This window comes from Oryza brachyantha, chromosome 2, assembly GCF_000231095.2.
Source record: "Oryza brachyantha chromosome 2, ObraRS2, whole genome shotgun sequence".
Classification (NCBI taxonomy): Eukaryota; Viridiplantae; Streptophyta; class Magnoliopsida; order Poales; family Poaceae; genus Oryza; species Oryza brachyantha.
This window is the reverse complement of record NC_023164.2, coordinates 4617482-4642257: the sequence shown is the minus strand read 5'-3', so window position 1 is coordinate 4642257 and position 24776 is coordinate 4617482. Positions and strand designations below refer to the sequence as shown.

Genomic DNA, 24776 nt, shown 5'->3' with positions numbered 1-24776 from the left:
ACATCATATATTAAAGGATGCTGGTGGTGTGTGTATTAAAAAATCCCATTATAAAATATCTTTTAGTGAGATGGTAGGAGTGGCATTTGATTAGGGTTAATTGTATCCATGACTTTACTATTTTCATGGTTTTGAAAAATATTTATTTATTTAAAATCATACCATTATAATTTAATAGATATTTTGTATATGTTCATTTTAACAGACGCCGATGACGGTAGATGACGTGGCACGGATCATGGAGATGATGAGCGGCGTGATGGGGTTTATGTCCAGATCCATCCTCCCGATTGATGGCCTAAGCCGACCATACGGCGTAGGCAGACTCGATCGTCGGAGAGGTCGACGGCGATAGCGAAACGAAAAGAAGAGGAAGGATGGACGAAAAATATGACATTATTTTGGTCTATTAATATTTAGAAGTATCTCGAACAGGTAAATAGCGGCATGATATTATTCCTAATATATAAACTCGTACAATACACGAGAAAAACAACCTACATTTGACTCTACCGCAAAACTCGTACAATACACTACGAATTGCAGCGTGGGGTTTACTCTCTTATTTTTCTTATTAGCAAAATTTGATACAGAGCATTCGAAGTTTACAGACACCGCAGGATCATGTTTTGGCCGAAAAACACCGCAAAAAAGTGATAATTTACCATCGGATACCGGGACATTATTTTATATTTTCGCTGGTTTTGGTGAGAGAAAACATGATCAAAGTAACAAGATGCCCTTGTCCGATGATGACGCCATATCAAGAATCCATTTGTAGTGCAGCTAGCATGGAGCCGGTTCTTATCGTCCTCAGCTTCTTCTCTGAGCGCAAGTTTTTATCATCCTCCTCCATCTCCAACGTGAAATCGATACGGATATTTTGGTACTTTGGTCGTGTTTTCTCTCTCCAAAATCAGTGAAAAATATAAAATAATGTTATCGGTGCCCAACAGCTAATTACCAATGTTTTGCAGTGCCCTCCATCCAAAACACGATCTTGCGGTGTTCTGTAGCAAAGAACACAAACTTTCAGTGTCATATAGTAAATTTTTCCTTTTTTATTTCATGTTGTGAACTTTGGGTTCACGTTTCATGTTTAACAATTCGTCTTATTTAATATATATATATAATTATTAATTATTCTCTTGTGATTTGCTTTGTCATTAAAATACTTTTAAGCATGACTCGTAATTTTTCATATTTACAAAAAAAAGTTAATAGGATGAATGATCAAACCGTCATAAAAGAATTAACGATGTCAAATAAAAAACAGAGATACTATATATTTCCTCCCAAAATACTACCATGTATTAAAATGCATGTATTATTAGGTTGTTTAGATTAGATTAAGTACATATTAAAACATTCTATTTTAGTCACTTTAGTGCTTTTTAAATTTTCAACTAATTAGATTTCCTTTTGAAACATCTCATTAACTCTGAAATCATTAAAATGATTCAAATAGTAAGAATCGATACAGAAATACGTACATTATAATATAAGATTTAAATCCTACCCTATTTTGAAACAAATATAATTTTTGGGTGCACACGTCAGAATTCAGGAGACTGTCGCTCCATTATTGATCAGAGAGACAGAAAATACCTGTCTTGTTTAGTCCCAAATTTTTTTTTCAAAAATATGACATTAAATTTTTGGACACCTAAATAAAACATTAAACATAGATGAACCAAAAAGCTAATTGCACAGTTATGGGAGAAATGTTGAGACGAATCTTTTAAGCCTAATTAGTCCATGATTAGCCATAAGTGCTACAGTAACCAACATGTGTTAATGACGAATTAATTAGGCTCAAAAGATTCATCTCGCGGTTTCTAGGCTAGCCGTAAAATTTGTTTTTTTATTCGTGTCCAAAAATCCCTTCCAATATCCGGTCAAACATTTGACGTGACACTTTTCTCCTCAAAATTTTCTCCACCACCGAAGATTGATTGCGTGTTTTGCTTGGTTTGTGCTTGCTGCTGCCGCTTCTTCTGCATCAAGTGGACAGCAAAAGTACCAAACTACCAATCGAGCAATCAGATGTTGATTGACATAATTAAAGTAGTACGCCATGTTGGTTTTTACAACTGTCGTGTTCATCCAGCCTCCCCATGCAAGCATCAGAGAGATCTCGTAATTGATCTGCAGATCCACCTTGCTCCTCAAGCCTTAGGGGACAATCTCCACATATTTAGAAACAAATATAATTTATAAGTAACATTTTTATATACATATTCTTACTGATTTAAAAGTCAAAACTAGAAATAAATAGCAATGAAAAAACTTTAAAATTTAATTTAAGTTTAAGATTGAAAATTCAAATTTTGGCTTATTTTGGCTTTATTGCTTGCTTGATCCCATGTATATGTATATTGAAATGTACATTGTTCAAAGTAAGCATGCCCACGTGGAGAGCATCTTCAATAGATTACCTATTTAACTTGTCATCTCAAATTTTAGTAATTATGTTAAAAAATTATCCTCTAAAAGACTACATATTTGACTTAGCATGTCATTTGAATGGCTAAACATGTCTCATCAATAACTAAATCTGGCAAGTCATTCTCTCGCACAGCATGACTGTTATTTGTGGGTCTCACATGGTTGAGCCCATGAGTCATCCTCCCGGTGGTTAGGATTTGACTATTAGGGATGGAGAGTCTGTTGTAGTGTATTATAGTGCAGATCAATTTAGAGATATAATCTTTTGACATGGGTGACTAAATTAAAATTTAGCAAGTCTAATTTTAACCATTCTCTTGCAGATGCTCTTATGTACTTCTTGGAGATGCTCTTCCGTTCTATAAGGAACAAACTTGCATCAGAACACGTTCAGCTAGCTCAGGCCTGGGGTAAAGGTGCACACATGATCAGATGGAACCTTATTTGTTCAAATACAGTTTAATAAGTGATAAAAAAATTCGAAAACATTCAATACAATATACAAAATCGCAAGTCTAAACTCAATACATATCCATTGCGTGAACACTATTTGTACTATTCATTTAGAATTTGATATCAATGCATTCTATATTTAATTTTTTTCAAAACATTTCAGTATCATTTGTCTTCTATTCGAAAGGAAAAGTTGCACGAGAGATCATTCTTTCCTTCAAGGGATTGGAGTCCATAAAAATTTAAACATAGTTAAAACATGTTACATTATAAAATACAAGGAGTAATTAATATTAGTTAGCAGTGAGCTGAAGGTCTCAAAATCCAGGTGAACACGAATCTTCGAAAAGATTTATTCACCATTTGAAAATCAGAACATTATTGACTTACTATTGAGTGAGGTAGGTGGTGACGGTGAGCAATAATGTGCTAAAGTAAAACTACTCAAACCGTCACACGTGCAGACCCATAGTTTTTTTTAAAAGAGAATTGTATATTTATAAATAAAAAATAATTTACAAATAAAACTCTCATATACGTGTTTTTCGCAAGCGGCTTAGAACTTGAATTTGATCACCTTCCATTTACATACCTCATAAGCTATGGATAATTTAGGACTCAATTTGCAAGCTTGATCGGATAGTTTCATTACCTTCACGAGCAAGATCATACCTTTTGTTACGAGCCCATAGAAAGGTTCTGTCAAACAGATCACAACTATAGGCACCTGAGAGCATATTGAGGGAACGAACAAAATATGAACAGCCCATAGACCTTAGGTTGTAACTTGATCATGAGCGGATTGGTTGATGTTGCACCCACGAAGTATGAAAAGTGCTAAACATTGGGAACTACCTGGGGAGCAGTTAGGAATAGGAACAAGGAGAAGCCAGAACCACTTAAATGGAGGAGTCTATTGTATTTCTGCCTTTGTTCCTTTTTTTTTCTCTTGGTCCGATAAAAAACGAAAAGATCTATGAAAATATGAAACAAAAGCGGTCGGCAAGAACCGGTTTGCAAGGAGCAAGAAAACGGATGCACGTTCTAATGCTTTCACCCTAGTGCACTTAATCCGTTGCTTGTTTGCGAAAGTCTTTCTCATTTAAAAAAAAACATTTTTAAGTATATTTCCCTTCTCCATTTTCTGCTTGGATGATTGCCGCTTGTGTGAATTTCATTCCCAAGGTCCCGTGTGTGCTCGAATATGATGGTTTTAGGATTCTGTTTAGTTAGTTTATTTACTCCGGGATGCTGGTTATCAAGTTTATAGTGCGGCTGATAATCCAAAAGTCAAAAGATGTTAAAAACAAAATCTGAAAATAAAAAAATAATAAGAAACCCTAAATTTAACTTGAAAGTTAAGGATGATAATTCAAATTTTAACATGTAAGCATAAGGAAAGGCGAAAAAGATAAAACCTACGAATCTACTATGCTACTTCACACAAATTACAGCTATCCTCCAAACTAATGCTAGCGCTCGTTATCAACAACATTCTGTTGGCTGCTTATTCGAAGGCACACCGTCGCCGTCAGGATTGTCAACAGCCATCTTTGTATTATTGCACTAATACTCCCTCTATCCCTAAATGTTTGGCGCCGTTAATTTTTTTATATACGTTTGACCATTTGTCTTATTCAAAATTTTTTACAAAATATGTAAAGCTATATATATATATGCATAAAAATATACTTAACAATAAATGAAATGATATAAAAATAATTAATAATTATATAAATTTTTTGAATAAGACGAATGATCATGTATAAAAAAAGTCAACGACGTTAAACACTTAGTGACGGAGGTAGTATATGAAAACAAAAGAGAATGGATCCACTTTTGATCCATCAACTATACTAAACATGTTACTTTATATCCCTCAACTCTTATAATTCATCGTATTTTATTTTTGGGACTAGACAAATAGTTTTTGATGATGTGGCAAGATCCATGAAGTTATAAAAAAGTACATATATAGGAACACATTCTCTCCATCCTAAAATAAAATAAGTAACTGCTGTGATCCATTTAGACAAATTATTGCTTTAGTAAAATGATTTTTATGCCGCTATTTTTTACCCTTTTGGTGATGCAAAGATGGGATAATTAATGTTACTCCTCAATAAATGCAATAATCGTGCATGATTCTATCTAATATGTTTCCCTAAGTTTTAAAGCAATCACTTATTTTAGAATGGAGTAAGTACATGATACACTTCTGGGCAACTAGACAAGCTTCAAATTGTGCATTATGAAAACCTGACAAGGTACATTATAGTACTAAATTTTAGCTACTGTGAGATAGCATCAATTTTCTAACATGCTGACCTTAAAAAATAAGTAATGTTAGGACTGAAAAGATGAGCTAATATTCGTCTACCCAACCGTGTTCCACGTGCTCCAATATCAATTGTATAAAGTCATTTTCAGTTAGATCTTTTGTTAGTTTAATTACTTGTCCACACATGGAAAACCTGTTTCAAATAGGATTAGTATTTTCTTCTGCCCAAATTTATTATTCCTGCTCCGTACTGCCAAGTTGCCAACTAGAAACTCCAGTGATACTGATACATGTTCTCTCTCTAATTATAGTTACAAGTTGCCAACTGAAAACTCCAGTGATACGAGTTCACTCTCTAATTATAATTATTCGGTGTCTAGAAGAAGATTTAATTTAATGTAGTGAGTCGGTTCGTACGACGTACTTGGCAAAATTCAGATAAAACAATCTTTATGTCTCTACCTTTTTACTATTTTTGTGATAGAAGTATAAGCAATAGTTGTGCATGCTCCTTTTTAATATGTTTTTTCAGCTAAACCTAGAATAGTCACTTCACTTATTCCTCTTCTTTTGGCTTATGCTTATGCTTATAAGTCAAAAATTAAATTTTTAACCTTAAATTTGGAATTGATTTTGTGTTTCTTTTATCATTGCTTATTTTTCAGCTTGCCTTTTAGATTAATAGAACACATATAAAAAGTTTTATTCATATTCATTTGAACACATGTCATTTCGCTTACTATTTTCATTTCAAAAGCCAAAAAATTTACAAATTTTTTGGTCGAAATAGTCATTTCCAAACTTTTGGAAAGGTAGTGCCGTTTAGTCTTCCGATCAGTCATATGTTTCATCGGTGAGCAAAATGATTCGACTCAGTACTTGATTACCATATAAAAACCTGCTTAATCGAACTGATTCCAAAAGTTGAGCCGAATAGCATTCTTGTTTCATGTCATTATTAAGGGCGTGGTTAGGAGCTAATTTATGTTTTATTAGAAAAAAAAACTCCAACCTAATATAAGCTTGATGTCTTAATAATATTGTTCGCTTGCATTAAGTAATGTCTGTAAGACGGTATTTTTCCCAATCTATAAATTTATTTGAGTCAGTAAAATGTTGTATTGTAAGCCTATTGGAAAATAGTACACATATATTTGATAATATTGGCAATATAGCATACTTAAATATTGTAAAACTTAATATTCAAATATTTAGAATTTTACTTTGAATGTCAAGTTACGTATAATTACATCTAATCATCCGTATTTTGGTTAATTGCTTCAAGGTGTCTCGTCCATTCGACATGGAGAGGGTGATCGGCAAATGATATATTTGTAAACGAAAAATATTTATAAACTGGATGAGCTAATAGGCATTGTTTGCTTAATTTAGTTCTGACAACTATGATACAAGTATGTTTCTCTCCTATTGAGGTGTTTGCCCATGACGTACGACAAAAAAAACTATTTATTTTTATAATAGAAATAGGTAAGTATAAAAGTAACTGAAAAGATTGGGCTGTGATTCTTTGACGACTTTACCAGCTGCAGAACAAAGCGTGTGCATTATTTAACCGTGGTATCTCTGCTAGGTAGCCATGAGATTTGTAAACCACCAGTTGTCAAAGATAATTGATTAGACATAGGAAATGGATGATATGCCACTCTTTACGTTTGGCTTTGATCCACTGTTTTGCCACTCATTTGAGCAAGTTTAATTATAGAGCCAGCTACCGACTGTAAGGTTATATTATTAGAGCTAATATGTACAATATGTCGGTAAGGTTGGTTTCAATATTTTTATGGTGTCTCTTTCTCTCGCTTATATATCTAATACATTTATTTTATAGCATGTATACACGTAGCTCTTGCATAAAAGCAAATATCATTTATTTATCTTTTTTATCTTCTCTATGTAGACTTATAGCTGGCTTGCAGTCTGCTATTGTACTTGTTCTTTAGGCCTTCGTCTTTTCGCTTAGGCCCCAACGCTCCAATCAGCCCTGATGTCCTCGGCTGAGGCCCTAGCCCCCGGCCCTGAGGTCTGTGCCCTAAGGCCCCTGGCTTGAACCCTAACTGCTGCTGTTGTGTTTTTTCTCCCGATTAGAGATCGGTTTGCATCGCCCACTGACTCATCGACATTTGTATGTCTTTGATATTAGCATGGACTCCACCTTCCTTTTTGTCGTCCCTCTCACACAATATCAGCTTGATCACTCGATACGGTGCTTGACAGCAAGAACAGCTTGCGACTGATCACTTCTTGAGCCATCAAGCTTCGGGTTGCCGTTGCATTGTTCCCCTAGACCGTAGTGTCCCTGCTCATGGTCCCATGCTATTGCATCGACAAGGAGCTGCACATGTGTCTCGTTAAGTCGCAACATTGTGGCTTTTGTCGTCTTCACCGCCGATCGCATATCGACGCATGTGTCATCCATAGTGGTCATCATCCGTTGTTGAGTTCTCTGTCTACTTTGAGCATGGCTGACACAACTTTTTAAAGCTAGCGCTGCCATTGCTCCAGGCTGGTGGTCTAGCTACTCCTACGTTAGGCTACCAATGTCGCTATTTTGGTAGTTGGTCCCGCTGCTTCGACCTCGTATTTGTCTACTACACCATGTTAATAGTGTCACTTTCTTCCTAAATTACACTTAATTTGCTCTTCTCCAACAATAACGGGCTACATCGGAACTTCTTTCTCTATGTCGCTTTGCGAACTGCAATCATCTCATATGCCTTCTCCCCTTCGACAACACCGCAAGGTTTATGGTGGTCTCCTCACTCACCTGCACGGTTGTCACGCCCAGAAATTTACACCAAATTTCTGAACAATAGCATGCATTAATCTCGGTTTAGGAATCAGCCCGAGTACACACTATGACAAATCAATACACAGTTCCACGACTTAAAAACAAATAAAATCAGTTATCTATCGAAATGCAGCGGAAAAAGAAAACAAGACTAAACCATCTAATCTTCAACTTCAGCTGGCGATGACGGCTCCACACCACAGACATTCTCGACGGCGGACTGAACCTCACTTCAACCTCTGGAACAACCTTCTAACTCAGGCTCTGGCACTTGCTCTGGTGGGAGAAAAATTAAGCAAGGCTGAGTACAAACCACCGTACTCAACAAGTAACACCCAAGAGAGAAAGAATAATGAATGGGTATCAAAGATAGGCTAAGGTTAAATTGCACAAAGCTACAGTAATTTAGCAAAACAGTAAATAAAATAGACTGAATAAAAGTAAAGTAAACATTTAAAAATAAACATCCACTGTCCAACGTTACACCACATTGCAACAGGCCCAAACCACTGTCCAGCGTTACACCACACTGCAACAGGGTCAACCCTCTGTCCAACGTTAAACCACGTTGCGACAGACCCAAACCACTGCCAACGTTACACCACGTTGCGCAGGGTCAAACCAGTTCCAAGATTAATAAAATTATTAAAGGGGTTCAACTAATCCCAGTGGATCTGTCAGTACGCCCAATAACCGCGGGCACGGCTATTCGAATAGTTTTACCCTGCAGAGGTGTACAACTTTACCCACAAGACATGTCTCCCAAGCATGTTACCATGCCCCAACGTATCACCACGATACCTCAGTATGGAAACCATGATAAGACCTTTCACCTAAACCTCCCTAGACAATCGCACCGCACTTCAGGTTTCACCCCCTCCTTTACACCAAGTCGGGCAGTCCCCTCTTGTGCCTTGGTGAATCCGGAAGCAGCAGAGGCTTTCGTTACACCACGATTGCCCCTCCATACTCCATCACGCTCACCCTTGCCTTGGTACATCGAATAGGGACAAGCTAGATTACGAGTCTCAGCGTTACCCATTCTGGCTTGTGTTTAGTACGTGTAAGACTTTCAGGGTTTCTCGAGAACCGGTCCTTAATTGCCATGAGCACGACTCTCAAAACCATGCACCCACAGCCCACCACAAGCAATATTTTAGTTGTCATTAATCCACATCGGGAAATTAATCATGATCAGAACCATTAAAGATTATCAAGTCTAGAAGAAATTAAATAAGAATTGGTGACCTAGTTGAACTAAGCATGGCTAAGCATTGCCTAAGCCTATTTCTAGTCAAATTAACCCTGGGATGACAATAATAAATGAGAATCAACGGATATAAAGGTAAATGCCCAATAGATAAATAAAATAAATATATTTGCATAAACCAATGCACGTTTGAATGTAAAGCGGGGAATTTTATAATCATCGGTTCAATATGATCAAAAAAGGGTGCCACTTACCTTGCTTAGACCGACGAGGAACTTCGGCGACGACTTCGAGAACGAACGACGCTGCGACGGGGTCAAAACCTACGACAAATAAGGCAAAACAAGCAAAACAAGCTACAAAACTACTGAAACAGAGAAAGAAACTATTTTTAATGGATTCTTAGCATTTTTCTGGATTTAATGAAACTTGAATGGACCTAAACGGAGATTAGATGAATTATTTATGAATTTTAGAAGTTTTCTGGGTTTTTTAACTAAACAAAAAAGTCGTAAATCAATTATTGCGCAATGGGGCTGCTGACGTCAGCGGAGGGGAGGTGGCGCGCCGACAGGTGGGGTCCACCTATCGGTGAGAGAGAGGGGTGGCGGGATGGATGACAGGTGGGTCCCGAGGAGGAGAGAGAGGAAGGGGGCGACCGACGGCTGACGGGTGGGACCCGTCGGTCGGGAGAGAGGGAGGGAAGAGGAGGTGTGGCCGACGGGTGGGACCCGTCGGTCAAAGAGAGAGAGCAGGGGAGCGGGGAGGGGAGATGCTCGGCCGGCGGCGCCGATCGGCGGGCGGCGACAGCGGCGGCGCACGGCGCGGCAACACGGCGACGATGGGCGCGACGACGATAGCGACGGCGCGGCACGGCGCGACGGCGACGGCGCACGGCGGCGCGACGGACTGCGGCGCGCGATAGGGCGACGACGACAGGCAGCGACGGGTGCCGGCGGTGACGGCACGGTGACCTACGGCGACAGCGGCAGCGCACGACGCGATGGCGACGACGCGGCAACACGATGACGACGGGCGCGACGACGACAGCGATGGCGCACGACGCGCAACAGGGCAACGACGACAGGCAGCGACGGGTGCCGGCGGCGACGGCACGACGACCTACGGCGACAGCGGCAGCGCACGGCGCGATGGCGACGACGCGGCAACACGACGACGACGGGCGCGACGACGACAGCGACGGCGCACGACGCGCGACAGGACGACGACGCGCGACGACGACAGGCAGCGACGGGTGCCGGCGGCGACGGCACGGCGACCGCGTGGCGGTGGAGACGGCGCCCGACCGACGTGGAAGCGGCGACCTACGGCGTGCGCGCGCGGCGACGGCGAAGACGGCGGCCGGACCAAGAGGAGGACAACAAAGGATGGCGCCGGCTCGGGAAGAAGGTGGCGGTGACGTGCTGGGCCCGGCGGCGCTCCGGTGGCAGCGAGGCCACCACGGCGACGCCGAGGCGAAGTAGACGGCGGGCGGAGGGACGACGACGAGGACCGAGGTGTGCGGTGGCAGCAGCTTTCCCGGCGACGGCTCGCGGAGAGGAAAAGGAGGGAGAGGGAGGAGGGGAGAGCTCACCGGCGGCGACGGGGTGCGGCAGCAAGTCGGCGAGGACCCAGGATAGGTGACGACGGCCGGTGGCGCGGTTGATCAGCGGTGGCGGCGGAGATTGCTCGGCGGCGGTGAGGAGGTCGGGCGCGGTGGCGGACGGGAGGAAGAGGCGCGAGGGCGCTCGGGTGCCCACCGGTGGCGACGGAAGCCGACGGAAGGTCGGCGAGGTCGAGGCGGTGATGGCGACGCGGATAGGCGACGATGAGCGGCGACCAACGGTGAGATCGAACGGTGGCGGCGAGCTCGGGCGACGGGCGAAAGGTGGCGAGGCGGCGCGGGGGAGGGGAATTTATAAGGAAGGTGGCGCCGGCTAGGGCGGAGGCAGCGGTTGGGGAGGAGACCGAGTCGGCGACGGCCGGATTCGGCGGCGGCCGTTGCGGGCGGTGGAGTTGGAGTCAGCGGCGGCGACGCGCGGAGCTCGGCCCGGACGCGGCGGGGAGGCGGCGCAGACTTGCGCGGCACGGGCGCGGGCAAGCTGGGCCGGCCGGCTGGCAGCCCAGGCGGGGGGGGGGGGGGGGGGAGGGGGAGGCGCGCGTGGGCGGGAAGGCCGGCTCGGCTGGGCCGGTCGAGCGGGGGAGGTAGGCCGGCTCGGCTGGGCCGGCCCGTGAAGGAAGAGGGGAAAAAGAAAAAGAGAGAGGAGGAAAATTGGACTTCGACCCAATTTGAGAAGGAAGGAAAAAAGAAAGAAAAAGAGGGGAAAAAGGAAAGCCCCACTTTTGCCGAATTTTAAATTAATTTGTTTGGCCAAATTTTATAGTCTGCAATTGAAGTTTAAATCCCGTGAATCGATTTGCGAACCTCGATTTAATTAAATTACTTTCTTCAGAGAAATTTTTCCTGAGTTAATTAAGTCAATTATTATTTACGGATTTCTTTTACGAATTTAGGGTTAGGATAAACTCAGGGCGTGACAACGGTATTGGCAACACCGTTGCGTGAGTTCTTCTCGAGTCATCCCTGGGATTGGCAAACACGATGTGATGTCTCGCCCTCTATGGTCCAACTGTATCGGTTCTTTGTTATCATCTTCCTCCATGACCATGACATATTGACATTTGTGTCATTTGTCATTGTCTCCAAAGCGTCCTCGCACAACTTAGTTTATGGCACTATCCTGCTCACATGTGACTACTCAATGGGGCACCTTGTGTGCCCTACGACTTGTCTTACTCATCATCGCCATCAACTTCATTTGCATCGACCATGGCTCGTCCACGCCATTTGCTTTGGCAAAGTTCACTACAACACAACACAAAGGGCTGTCATTGCTATTGAGTGCTCCCGCCGGTTTCTTCTCCGGTCTAAGCATCCGCGTTGCTCATGCTTAGACTGCGGTGGATATCAGAGTATATAGTAGTTAAAAGATTATTAGGATGTGATTGATTTGATACTGTCTTTTCTTATCTCTATACTTTTCTTATATCTATCTATATGCCTATATATACCAGCCCTTGAGACTCAATACAACAACCCCTCTCAATACAACAACCCACGTATACGTTACATCTCTCTCACTGTACTCTCCAACACGTACATTCATCTCCCTCACATCGTTGTCATCGTTCATTTAGCCAGAGCCTATACCGGGTTGTGTTTTCCCCCCACGTCATTCCGTATTGGAATCGTCCAAGAAAACCGTCCAAAATTGCACACGAACTAGTCGCAAAATCCACTCGAGTTGAAACTTTTTTGTCATGGATGCAGGTGGAGTTTTCCCAGAGAAAAGAAATCCGAGCTAACACTCTGCTCGATAGACGATGGCCGAGGTGATGAGGGCGAGAGGAACGTAGCCCGTCCTGGCAGGCTTCTTGCCCTCCGTCCTTTTGCTTACCATCAGAGAGAGAGAGAGAGATCGAGGCAGCGAACGCACCGCGACAGCATCAACAATTTTCAACATCGACATCGACATCAGCGAGACGCATGAATGAGGATGTACGTCAGGCTTGGATCTATTCCAGAGCTAGAAAATCGGATCACTAATGTTCACTCCAACCTAAGCTAGTCTAGATTCATTCACTTATCAATTTATATATATTTTTATATGTATTTAGACTAATTAACATATATATATATATAAATTTAAACGAGATTAAAAAAATATTATAATATAAATTAGAGGAAATATTATTAATGTTAGAATACACTAATCTTGTTTAATTTCTTAGCTATCTAAAAGTTAAAATAAAAAAAAATAACTACAATAAAATACCCAAATTAACTTTAAATTAAAAATTTTAATTTTAATTTATAAATAAGGAAAAACGAGAAGACAGGTCCGAAGGAGAGGAGGCGAAGAGATAAGGATAGTCGTTTTTTGTTTGTCTTCTTTCTAAGTCCCATCGCTCGGGACTACAACTAGTCAGTACATACACAAACAGAGATAGGAGATGCAAAATTTGGACCATTGTATCATGAATAGTGCGCAAATCGCTCTTTTTGATCGTTTAGAGATATCTGAAATCGCAAATGGTAAATAATAAAAGTTTTGGTAGTAAAAATTTTAAAATTATATTTTTGTAAGTTGGTGTTTAGAGGCATGTAAAAGTTATTTTTTTAGTGAGAGATAGTTATGTCCTTATACACTTTTTGATCAAATTTGCTAGTTTAGACTACCAAATGCCAAATGTAAAGCTATCATTTTATTAGTCTGGTGTTCAGATCTTTAAAAAAGTACTTTAAACTGATAAAACTTTTGCTATTTTGGAGGATCCAAATAAGGCTTATTTTGTTGCCAAAACGGAAAACATATCATTCTCGCTTTGCTTAGCACACGTCGCCGGAAATGGCGCCAGCTGGGTCGCCGGCGCCGCCGCACTTCGTCCTCGCGCCCCTCGCGGCGCACGGCCACGTCATCCCCATGGTCGACCTCGCGCGGCTCCTCGCGAAGCGCGGCGCTCGCGCCAGCCTCGTCACGACGCCGCTGAACGTCGCCCGGCTGCGGGGCGTCGCCGACCAGGCCGCGCGCGACGGGCTGCCCCTCGAGCTCGTGGGGCTCCCGTTCTCGCCGGCGGAGGCCGGCATGCCGCCGGACTACCAGAGCGCCGACATGCTCGCGGAGAACGCCCAGTTCACGCCGTTCGTCAAGGCCTTGCGCGGCCTCGACGCCCCGTTCGAGGCCTACGTGCGCGCGCTGGCGCCGCCCCCGAGCTGCATCGTCTCCGACTGGTGCAACACGTGGACCGCCGGAGTGGCCCGGAGCCTCGGCATCCCGCGGCTGTTCTTCCACGGGCCGTCGTGCTTCTACTCGCTCTGCGACCTCAACGCCGTCGTGTACGGCCTGCACGAACAGATAGCAGCCGCCGCCGCCGCCGACGACGACGACGACAAGGAGGAGGCCCACGTCGTGCCGGGGATGCCGGTGCGCGTGACGGTGACGAAAGGCACGGCCCCTGGCTTCTACAACGCTCCGGGTTGCGAAGCGCTGCGCGACGAGGCCATCGAGGTGATGCTCGCCGCCGACGGCGTGGTGGTGAACACCTTCCTGGACCTCGAGGGTCAGTTCGTCGCGTGCTACGAGGCGGCGCTCGGCAAGCCGGTTTGGACGGTTGGCCCGCTCTGTTTGCACAACCGGGACGACGAGGCCATGGCATCGTGCGGGGGGAGCGCGGCCGCCGTCGACCGGCGCGCGATCACCGCTTGGCTCGACGGGCAGGTCCCCGGCTCCGTCGTTCTCGTCAGCTTCGGCACCGTCCTGCGAAAGCTTCCCAAGCACCTGTTCGAGGTCGGCCATGGCCTCGAGGAATCCGGCAAACCGTTCCTCTGGGTGGTGAAGGAGGCGGAGGCATCCAGGCCGGAGGTGCGGGAATGGCTGGACGGCTTCGGCGCACGGACGGCGGGGCGCGGGCTCGTGGTGCGCGGGTGGGCGCCGCAGGTGGCCGTCCTCTCGCACCGCGCCGTCGGCGGCTTCGTCACTCACTGCGGGTGGAACTCGCTGCTGGAGGCCGTCGCCCATGGCGTGCCCGTGGCGACGTGGCCGCACTTCGCCGACCAGTTCGCGAACGAGCAGCTCGCCGTGGACGTGCTCGGTGTCGGCGTGGCGATGGGCGCGGCGGCTGCGCCGGTGCTCATGCTGAACGACGAGTCCATGGCGGCCACCCGGCGCGACGTCGCGCGGGCGGTGTCGGCGCTGATGGACGGCGGCGAGGAGGCCGAGGAGAGGAGGAGGAAGGCCAAGGAGTACGGCGAGAAGGCTCGCAGGGCCATGGCGGAAGGAGGCTCCTCGCACGAGAGCGTGACGCAGCTCATCGCGAGTTTCATTCACAGTGGAGGTGATGAACTTGTCACATAGTCGCGTGATTTGTAGCCCTCCGTGTAGATGGCCAAATGGGCCGCTTGGCCCAGCACGGGTCGGGCATGATCGAGCCCGTGCTGAGATTGGTTGGGCCGGCACAGCACGACCTACCTATCGGACTGGGCCGTGCCCATCCACTTGCTACACCAGCTCAGGCATGGCCCAATAAGTCAAGAGTCAGCTCGAAGGCACGGCAACATATCTTTTTCTATGTAATAAGTCTATTTTTCCTTCTCTTCTCTTTGTGTCATGTCTTATATGCTAGAATAAGTCTATTATGCGTCCCTCTTTTATTTGAGTCGTGTGTTATATGAATAAATTAAGTCTATTTTAGGTCTGTCAACTATTTTTCTTTCCTACTCATTGGACCGTGCCATACAAGGTGCCGGGCAAAACACCAATCATGCCATGGTGTGCTTGCGCTGGCCTAAATGGTCGTGTTGTGGGCTAGGCCATTGGGACCTGTGACCATCTATACCCCTCCGATCCTAAATAATTAATTAGTATTGTGCACTATTTATTTTTAAATTTTAATCACTCGTATTTTAAAATTGTAGTGCATCGCAAAACTATGTTTCATATCTAAGTGTGAAAGTCGTCTTAGTGTAAACATAAAAACGGAAGAGTAACGTATTTACTTAAAAAAACAGTGTTATCCATCGTCCTGTCGCAAGAAACACCCTTTTCCCTAAACCTTGAAAATATAAGTAATTATTCAACGAAAAGAATACGCTATGCTCGATTCATGTTCTTAGTTTATCCCAATCATAATGACACGTGCATCATGAGCCATCGCATTCACGACCATTAATTACTAGTAGTCAAGAACAACATGTAGCAAGATGTAATCGCTGCTTCCTCTCACGCTGTGTTCTCAGGAAAGGATTAGACCAAATACATGCCTTGAGCATGATCAACTCATTTCCTCCTGATGGAATCTTTTGTACCGTATTATTTCTGTTTTTTTTCTTCGTTTTTATGTGCCAATACAAAACTAAAATGACTTTCAAACCAATGTCCCCACTTTCACAAATTTCGATACATTTATTCCCCGCTTTCGCAAACACTACTATATTTATGCGTGCTAGGAAGTCGAACGTTTTGCCGGATAGATCTTGACAAAAAAAAATAGTCGTAGGGGGGATGAATGAAGTAGTTTGCATTAATTGAACACGTCACATCCACGCCACCGTTGGGACATTAGGCTTAAAATGTGCTTGATGACTAAGGTTACGTTCTTTGGTTGCTGTAATAGAAAAATATTATCTTATTTTTATAATAGACTCATACCTATTTAACAGTATAAATTTAACAGTATAAATGGTAAAATTAGCCAATAAAAAGTTAAAAATTTGCCGAGAAAAACGAGATGGATTACTACTACAAAGAAACTTTTTGCAAGACGAAAAATGTATTGTTTAGTTGTTGATTAGGAAACATGCACATAAAAGCTAAGAAAATTTTTAACAAAAAACAAAACCTAATTAGATTGACTATTGGGGCTTTAAGTATAAAATGATTACACCCTCATTGTATTAATAGATGGTGTGCAGTAGATATTTTTAGCGGAATAGAGCATCCTAATTTTCTTAAAATAATATAAAATTTATGAATATTTTTAAAGTTGATGACGTTATACAATAAATATATTGTACCCTAGAAATTATATATATAAATTCAACTTACACGATTAGACCAATACAAATCCAAACCATAAATATTATTTGTACTATATATTGTATTTTTAGGGAAATGTTATTATACTATTACCGTATATTTTTTCAGTTGTAGGCTAAATCTAATATTTGCATAAACTTTTCTTTCGTGTACTACTTCACTTAAAATCAGGGGTGGATCTAGCGTGGGGCTGTGGTAGCTCCAGCCCTCTTGTACGCTAGATCCCTCGTAGAAAATGAGAGAGAGGGGAAGGGAAGAGATGGAGGAAGAAGAAGAAGGGGCTAGAGGAAGAAGAAGGTAACCAGCCCCTACAACTCAGATCCTACTCAGATCCTAGATCCATACCTGTTTAAATTTAAGCAGCCTTGTATATAAAATTTAAAAGAAACCGGTCAAGATTGATCAGGTATGGCCTCAACCGAAAGTTTCAGCAAGACATTACTCCATAATCCATGGGACAGAAAAAGAGTTGATCAGGAGAATAGTAAAAGAATGGCTAGATGACTTCTACAATTTATCCTCTCAACACTAATACTTGTTAGCATGTTTGAAAAATTGATTTTACATACAACTGGACAGTTGACACACTCGACACTTTTATACAAAAACACTACCGATACAACTATAAAGTTATTATTTTTCTGGTCGCTAAATAGAAATATATTATTCATGTTTGGATAATTTGTTTCCTCCATGATTTTCAATAGATGGATGGGTGTTTATTCATAACTATCATATTTGTTTTACTCCAATAACTCATGTCATCTCATAAATTTTTAAAAAAATAAATATCAAGAGGATAGAGAGTAATAGCAAGTGCATTTTAAAAATTAAAAATGGGTGGAGAGTGGCTAATCTATCTATCTATCTATCTATCTATCTATCTATCTATCTATCTATCTATATGTCCTTTAACTAAAAGCTGATGTTCAGTAATTTATAGTGGAGGCCAAGGAATGCTTGATATGATGAAAACTGTCTATTGTTAATCAGCTGCTCATCTAAAGTTTGCCTAGCAGTCACAACTATTTTGATGTTTACTTACACAACCAGTTCGATTGTGAACTCTCAACTTTTCGCTTTTGTATATGCTTATAGGATAAAATTTAAATTTCTAACACTAAATTTGAAGTTAATTTGTGATTTTTATTGTGGTTTATTTTTTATCATTTACTTTTAGATTTGTAAGAACACATAAATTTCATTCATAAATTACTTTTTATTTGTAAATACAAAACAGTGACCTTTGAGATGTTTCGCAACTCCTTTTCTGTTCTTTTTCTCAAGGTAACCGTCTATAGGATGTATGAGCTAGATTTAAAGGTCTTTTTTACTCTAATTGCTCTAACTGATAAAAAAAATGAATCTTTCACGCGCCCTTATTCTTTCTCTATGCACACCTTGTCCTTTCTCACGTTGTTTCTCCATCTCGACGGCATTCGGCCACCTTCGCCGCACCCGGCCTTCTTTCCCTCCATCAATTGGCCACCGTCGCCCGCGCCTAGCCTCCTTTCCCTCCATCGGTTGTCTACCTTCGTCATCCTTCGGCTGCCTCAGCCCACGCACCGAGGGTGCCATCTCCGTCCAGGCACCGTTGGAGTTAGAAAAATTGACAAGAGTCCTAACTACATGGCAAAAATATAGGAGCACTGTTGGAGTTGGTAAAGATTTAGGAGGATAATCATTTTGGAACAACTCCCAATATAGTAATTTTAAGAATCAATTTTTGACAATATCTTATATTACAATCCCTAAATGCAAATAAACACCCATCCATCAGGTGCGGATGACCGGGGCCGCATCTTTTCGATCGATTGCCGCAACGCGTGAGTTCTTTTTTTCACTTTGTCTTTATATGGTGTGCTCTTAATCCTGTAATTGTCTATTAATATTAATATGTACTCTTCTTGTCAAAAATATTTATTGTTTAAGATTAAATGTAATCACACTTTTAAAATTATGATAACCAACCTTTTGTTACAATAAATTTACAAAACTAAATGAGTTTATGGATTTACCATGGTTCCTTTTGAGAACTCAAAAATCTATGTATACCGCTTGTTTACATTTAAACTAAATATTTAAGAAATAATTAATATTTAAAACTTTAAATTTATGAAATATGATTCTAAATGGTAAATATTTTTGATTGACAAGAGTAGTTAGCAAACCACATGATTTCCTTCTCCTTAATATATTTGGCAGAGCTCCCACCGACAAAGTTTCGAAAACAAACTTTGATTTGTCCGTCGACCTGCGGTGTCACACCGGTGGTACTGCACGTGTTGATAGTGTTAACTAAAAGAGACGGCGATGTGAACGGTATATTTATAAATAAAAAATAATTTATAAATAAATAGTGATCTAAAAGTCAATACTATTAAATAAACTTTGGAGAAATAGCTTAAAATATACTTTAAATTTAAGATTTAAAATTTAAATTTTAACTTATAAGTATGACAAGAAGCGAAAAGATACGGGTCGGCCTGTTGTTACGAGATGGGAAGATATAAGACATCAGTTTGTATTTGTAGTGTTACTCTCTATTCCCTTCGTCCACCAAGCAAGTCACTACTTGGCTAATTTGAAGCAAATTAGTACTTGAAAGGAGATATGGTCGTCCTTCGAGTATAGATTGTCAAACTTTTAATTGTTCTATTCTAATGGACAAATCTACCTTGCATCTAACCAATAGGAGCATGATGTTACTTCATACTCAAAGACCCAATCCTGACTGATTTGTGAGTTGTGTGTATCAATCTTTAGAACTCACTAGATGATACCTCGCGTGTTGCTGTGGGCATATTAGAAATTTCGAAAAGTTGAACATTAGTACGAACGATTAGCATACGTGCAGTTTTAGATTTGTAATAAGAATAATAACATCAGCTAAGAATTTGAATTTGTAATGGATTGTAAGCACAATGAACAAATACATATCATACCAAATGAAAGACATATAAAGGACAATGTAAAGATATAATTTCATAGTAACATGCAATAAGGTGCATTAGGCAAACCTGTGATGTTGATGGAGATCCTTTGCGGCCTCTTGGCCTACAACATCATCCGCCGCGTCTTCTTCGCTCACTCCGACGACCCCCGCCCACCTGGAGTCAATGATGCTAACAATTCAGATTAGAATATATTTGACCAGATGGAGCGCTTTATTGCTAGAAGATCACTTTCTTTAAGACCTGTTCTCCTGCAACATCCGCTCACCGTCAGCACCAGCTTCGCCCCTCGCTGCCCTTCGGTGTCGTCGTCCTCGTCTTCTACGGTACCACCCTCGCCTATGCGCTGACGTATGGATGAATGTGAGGCTCAAATTGCTGCCAACCTTGAGATCATGGAGCCCTGCTCCAGTGTCAAGGATAGGTATGAAGTGCCTCTGTTTGTCCCCTTCTACTGATAATTTTGTGCTTTACTTATTTGTGTTATGTTGATAGTAATTTGCACGATTGGTTATAGCATGATTACTGATACAGAAGAGAAGGGTCTCATCACTTGAGGGAAGGTGAGACTGAAAGCATGAATCAACTGCTAGATTAGAATATACTGGACTCAATGATGCTAAGAATTCAGATTAGAATATATTTCACCGTATGGAGATATTTGGAGAAGCGGTACCTTTGCCTTGGCCCGGGTACGTGTTTATATATCGGTGAAAACAGCCTCCACCATGGCGTTTACATAGATAGATAGAGATTAGATTGTTGTAACCGTGTACAAGATGGAGATTGACGTCATATAAGCTAATCGATCTATAACAGCCATGCATGATAATTATCACACAAGAACTCACGTACGTATATGTGTACGTAAGCATGACATATGCATGACGTATGCATTACGTACATGCACGGGCTATACTCATATATCTAACACCCTCCCTCAATCACAACTTTCCTAAGTTTAGATTGTACTTAAAATTCTCTAATTGTCTACTAGACAAAGCTTTGGTAAAACCATCTGCCACTTGATCCTCCGTAGGAACATACTGTACTTCTAAAAGCTTTTTGGCTACTCTTTCTCTGACAAAATGATAGTCTACTTCTATGTGTTTTGTTCTTGCATGAAACACAGGATTAAAAGATAAATACCTTGCTCCCATATTATCACACCACAGTTTAGTTGTAGTTGGACTAGGAATCTGTAATTCATAAAGCAAAGTCTGTACACACATAATTTCAGCTGTGGCATTTGCTAGAGCCTTGTATTCAGCTTCAGTGCTAGATCTAGAAACAGTAGGCTGTTTTCTGGCATTCCATGACACAAGGTTATTTCCTAGAAAAACTGCAAAACCACCTGTAGATCTCCTGTCATCTAAACAACCAGCCCAATCTGCATCTGAATAAGCACTTACTAACATAGAATCCGACTTGCATATTTTTAACCCCAGATTAATACATAGCTTAAGATACCTTAGAATTCTCTTGACTGCTGCCCAATGAACGGTAGTTGGAGTGTGCAGGAACTGGCATACTTTATTAACAGGAAAAGCAATATCTGGTCTTGTGAGAGTTAAATACTGTAGTGCCCCAAAAATGCTTCTATACTGACTTGCATCATTAGGTCCTAGTGGTGAACCCTCATGAGCTGTTAATTTTTCACTAGTTGACAAAGGAGTACTAACAGGTTTACAGTTGACCATATTAGCCCTCTTTAACAGATCAGTAACATACTTGTGTTGAGTCAAGGTAATTCCGTTCGGAATTTTTGTTACCTCAATACCCAAGAAGTAGTGTAATTCACCTAGATCCTTCAAGGCAAAATCTTTCTGTAGGTCCTGTAGTAGTACAGACACTGCATCCTGTCTTGAGCTCACAACAATTATATCATCCACATATATAAGCATGAACATGATTAGTCCTCCTTTGTTATAGAAAAACAACGAAGTGTCAGCCTTGGATCCCTTGAAACCAAGTTCATACAACTTACTGCTTAGTCTGGAAAACCATGCTCTTGGAGCTTGTTTCAAGCCATATAAGGCTTTGTCTAATCTGCAAACATAATTAGGAGTTACAGAACTCTCATACCCAGGGGGTTGCTTCATATATACCTCTTCTTCCAAAATTCCATGAAGGAAAGCATTCTTCACATCCAGCTATCTCAAGGTCCACCCCTGGAAACTGCAACGGACAATATAATTCTAATGGTAGCAGCCTTTACAACTGGACTGAAAGTGTCCTCATAGTCAATGCCATATCTTTGCTTGAACCCCTTAACAACAAGACGTGCTTTATATCTGTCCAAAGTGCCATCTTGTTTTCTTTTAATTTTATAGACCCACTTGCAATCAATAATATTTTTGCCTTTTTGAGGAGGAACTAGATGCCATGTTTTGTTTTTGATGAGGGCCATATATTCATCATCCATTGCATTTTTCCAATTTCTATCACCTAGTGCATCTTGTAAATTTTGTGGCTCACCAGTCACAGTAGGGAGTCCCCATTTAACTGTACCGTCAGTATATACCTTGGCCTTGCGAATTCCACTTTGTAGACGTGTTCGGGGGCGAAGTGCCATGGTTGTAGTAGCATCTTGATCATCATTTGATGCAGTAGCATCTTGATCATCATTTGATGCGGCAGTATCAGGTTCCCCCCTTGCTGCAGAGGATCCTGCGCCGGAGGCAGGAGAGGGCGCATGGGCATTGTCAGGCTGTTGTGGAGTCGGAGACGGGGACTGCTGGTCTGGTGTCGATGTGTCGGTGCGATGCTGGTCGAGAGCTGAGTCCGAGGAGGACGCTGGAGAGTGCGCAGCGGAGGAATCCAGAGCTGACATGTTTCCTGTGTCATCAGTGCCATGCATGACGTTATCATCGCATGTGGGCTGTGAGCCAGCGCTGTCCTGTATAGGAAAATTTTCTGGACCATATTGATTAGTAAAATCAATAGGAGAATTAGACATATGTGAGCACTGTTGCAGACCCCTATTTCCTGGAAAAAGAGTATCAGGAAGAAGGGCAATTTCTGAACGAAGACGAGCACCGGCATTAGCATGGAGCTTAGTAAAAGGAAAAATTGATTCATCAAAGACAACATCACGAGAGACATAAACACGTCCTGTAGATGGATCAAGGCACTTAAAACCTTTATGAAGGGGACTATACCCAAGAAAAGTGCATTGTTTTGAACGAAATTGTAACTTTTGCGTATTATAGGGGCGCAGATTTGGCCAACAAGCGCAACCAAAGGTGCGAAGGGAATTATAGTCTGGTTTCTGATCAAGGAGATGTTCCAAAGGGGATAAATAATTAAGAACTCTACTAGGAGTTCGATTGATGAGATGAACAGCAGAAATAAAGGCTTCATCCTAGAATTTTAGTGGCATTGATGCATGAGCAAGTAAAGCAAGGCCTACTTCAACAATATGGCGATGTTTGCGCTCCGCAGAGCCATTTTGTTGATGAGAATAGGGACAGGAGACGTGATGTGATATACCTGCCTTGGCAAAGAAGGAATTGAGTTTCTGGTACTCTCCTCCCCAATCAGTTTGCATCGCCAGGATTTTCCTGTCAAATAAACGCTCGACAAGACTTTGGAATTCAAGAAATTTTTGGAACACTTCAGACTTGAATTTTAGTAAATAAATCCAAGTAAACTTGCTGTAGTCATCAATGAAGCTAACATAATATTTCTTTCCACCAACAGACTGTGGAGCAGCGCCCCAAACATCTGAAAACACAAGTTCTAAAGGATACTTAGACTCGCTAAAAGACTTAGGAAAAGGTAATTGATGACTCTTCGCCTGTTGACACGCATCACAGACGGTTTGTTTATTCGACTCACTAGAACAAGGCAATTTGTGATTATTGATGACTTTTTGGACGATGACAGAGGATGGATGGCCTAAGCGATGGTGCCATCTCTGAAAAGAGGGAGTGGAAACTCCATACGCCTGCTTTATTGACGATGTTGGTGGAAGAGGATAGAGACCATTGCGACCTCGACCTTTAAGAAGAATTCGCCTCGTGGCCCGATCCTTGATTAAGAAAAGATTAGAGTAAAGCTCAAGGAAGGCAAAATTATCATATGCAAGTTTATGGGCAGATATGAGGTTCTTTTTAGCCTTGGGTGCACAAAGAACATTATTTAGATATAGATTACGACTAGGGGTCTTAATAACAGAGTGCCCAATATGACTAATCTCCATACCTGCTCCACTCGCGGTCTGGATCTGATCTGTCCCATTATACTTCTCTCTTGTGGTCAGCTTCTCGAGCTCACTTGTTACATGATCTGTGGCTCCCGTATCAATGTACCAGTTGGGATCAATGTTGTAGGAGGTGGCCGATCCTGCAAAACGTTCATCTGGTACAAAGTTTTCATCAAACCTATACCAGCAATCTCGTACTGTGTGGCCACGTTTGTAGCACAATTGACACTTGGGGCGGTTGTCGACGTTGCTGCCGTAGCCACGTCCTCCTGAATTGTTGCCACGCCCTCGATTTGAGTTCTGGTTCTGATGACTAGAGAAGTTGTTGGAGCTGACGGAGTTGTTGTTGAAGTTGTTGAAGCCACCACGCCCACGACCGCCATTACCACGGCCGCGTTGTTGCTGCGATCCACGACCGCGATTAGCCATGTTGACGGAGCTTCCTTCGCCTCCTTGCCGAAGTGCATGGCGCTGCTCGAAACTCAGGAGCTGCGCCAAGGCTTCAGCCACTGTGATTGATTCGGGTCGTCCAACGATATTGGACACCACTGGCTCGAAATCATCATCTAACCCTGCAACAATATAAGAGATGAGATCATCGTCGTCGACGGTCTTGCCGGCTGCCGCCATCTCGTCCGCCAGAGCTTTCATCTTCCCAAAGTAAGTTGTGATTGACATGTCGCCTTTCTTCAGTGTAGCAAGCGACAATCTTGTGTTGATAGATCTTGCACGTGTCATTGAGGAGAATAGCCCCTCAACGAACTTCCAAGCATCAGCTGCTGATGAAGCCGACGCCACTTGTATCAGGATGTCCCTGGT

The 24776-nt window shown here is 42.3% G+C and overlaps 1 protein-coding gene and 1 non-coding gene across 2 annotated transcripts; one reads left to right on the top strand and one right to left on the bottom strand.

Annotated features, from left to right (window-relative positions):
• The first annotated feature begins 13589 nt into the window (after window positions 1-13589).
• LOC102701518 (UDP-glycosyltransferase 73E1-like) lies at window positions 13590-15649 on the top strand. The gene has a single exon (XM_040521427.1). The coding sequence runs from the start codon at window positions 13611-13613 to the stop codon at window positions 15114-15116; it is 1506 nt and encodes a 501-aa protein (XP_040377361.1). The 5' UTR covers window positions 13590-13610; the 3' UTR covers window positions 15117-15649.
• An 8781-nt stretch (window positions 15650-24430) lies between these two features.
• Window positions 24431-24569, bottom strand: LOC121053706. The gene has a single exon (XR_005811250.1). It is a non-coding gene; the product is annotated as a small nucleolar RNA Z247 (small nucleolar RNA).
• Between the last annotated feature and the right edge of the window lie 207 nt (window positions 24570-24776).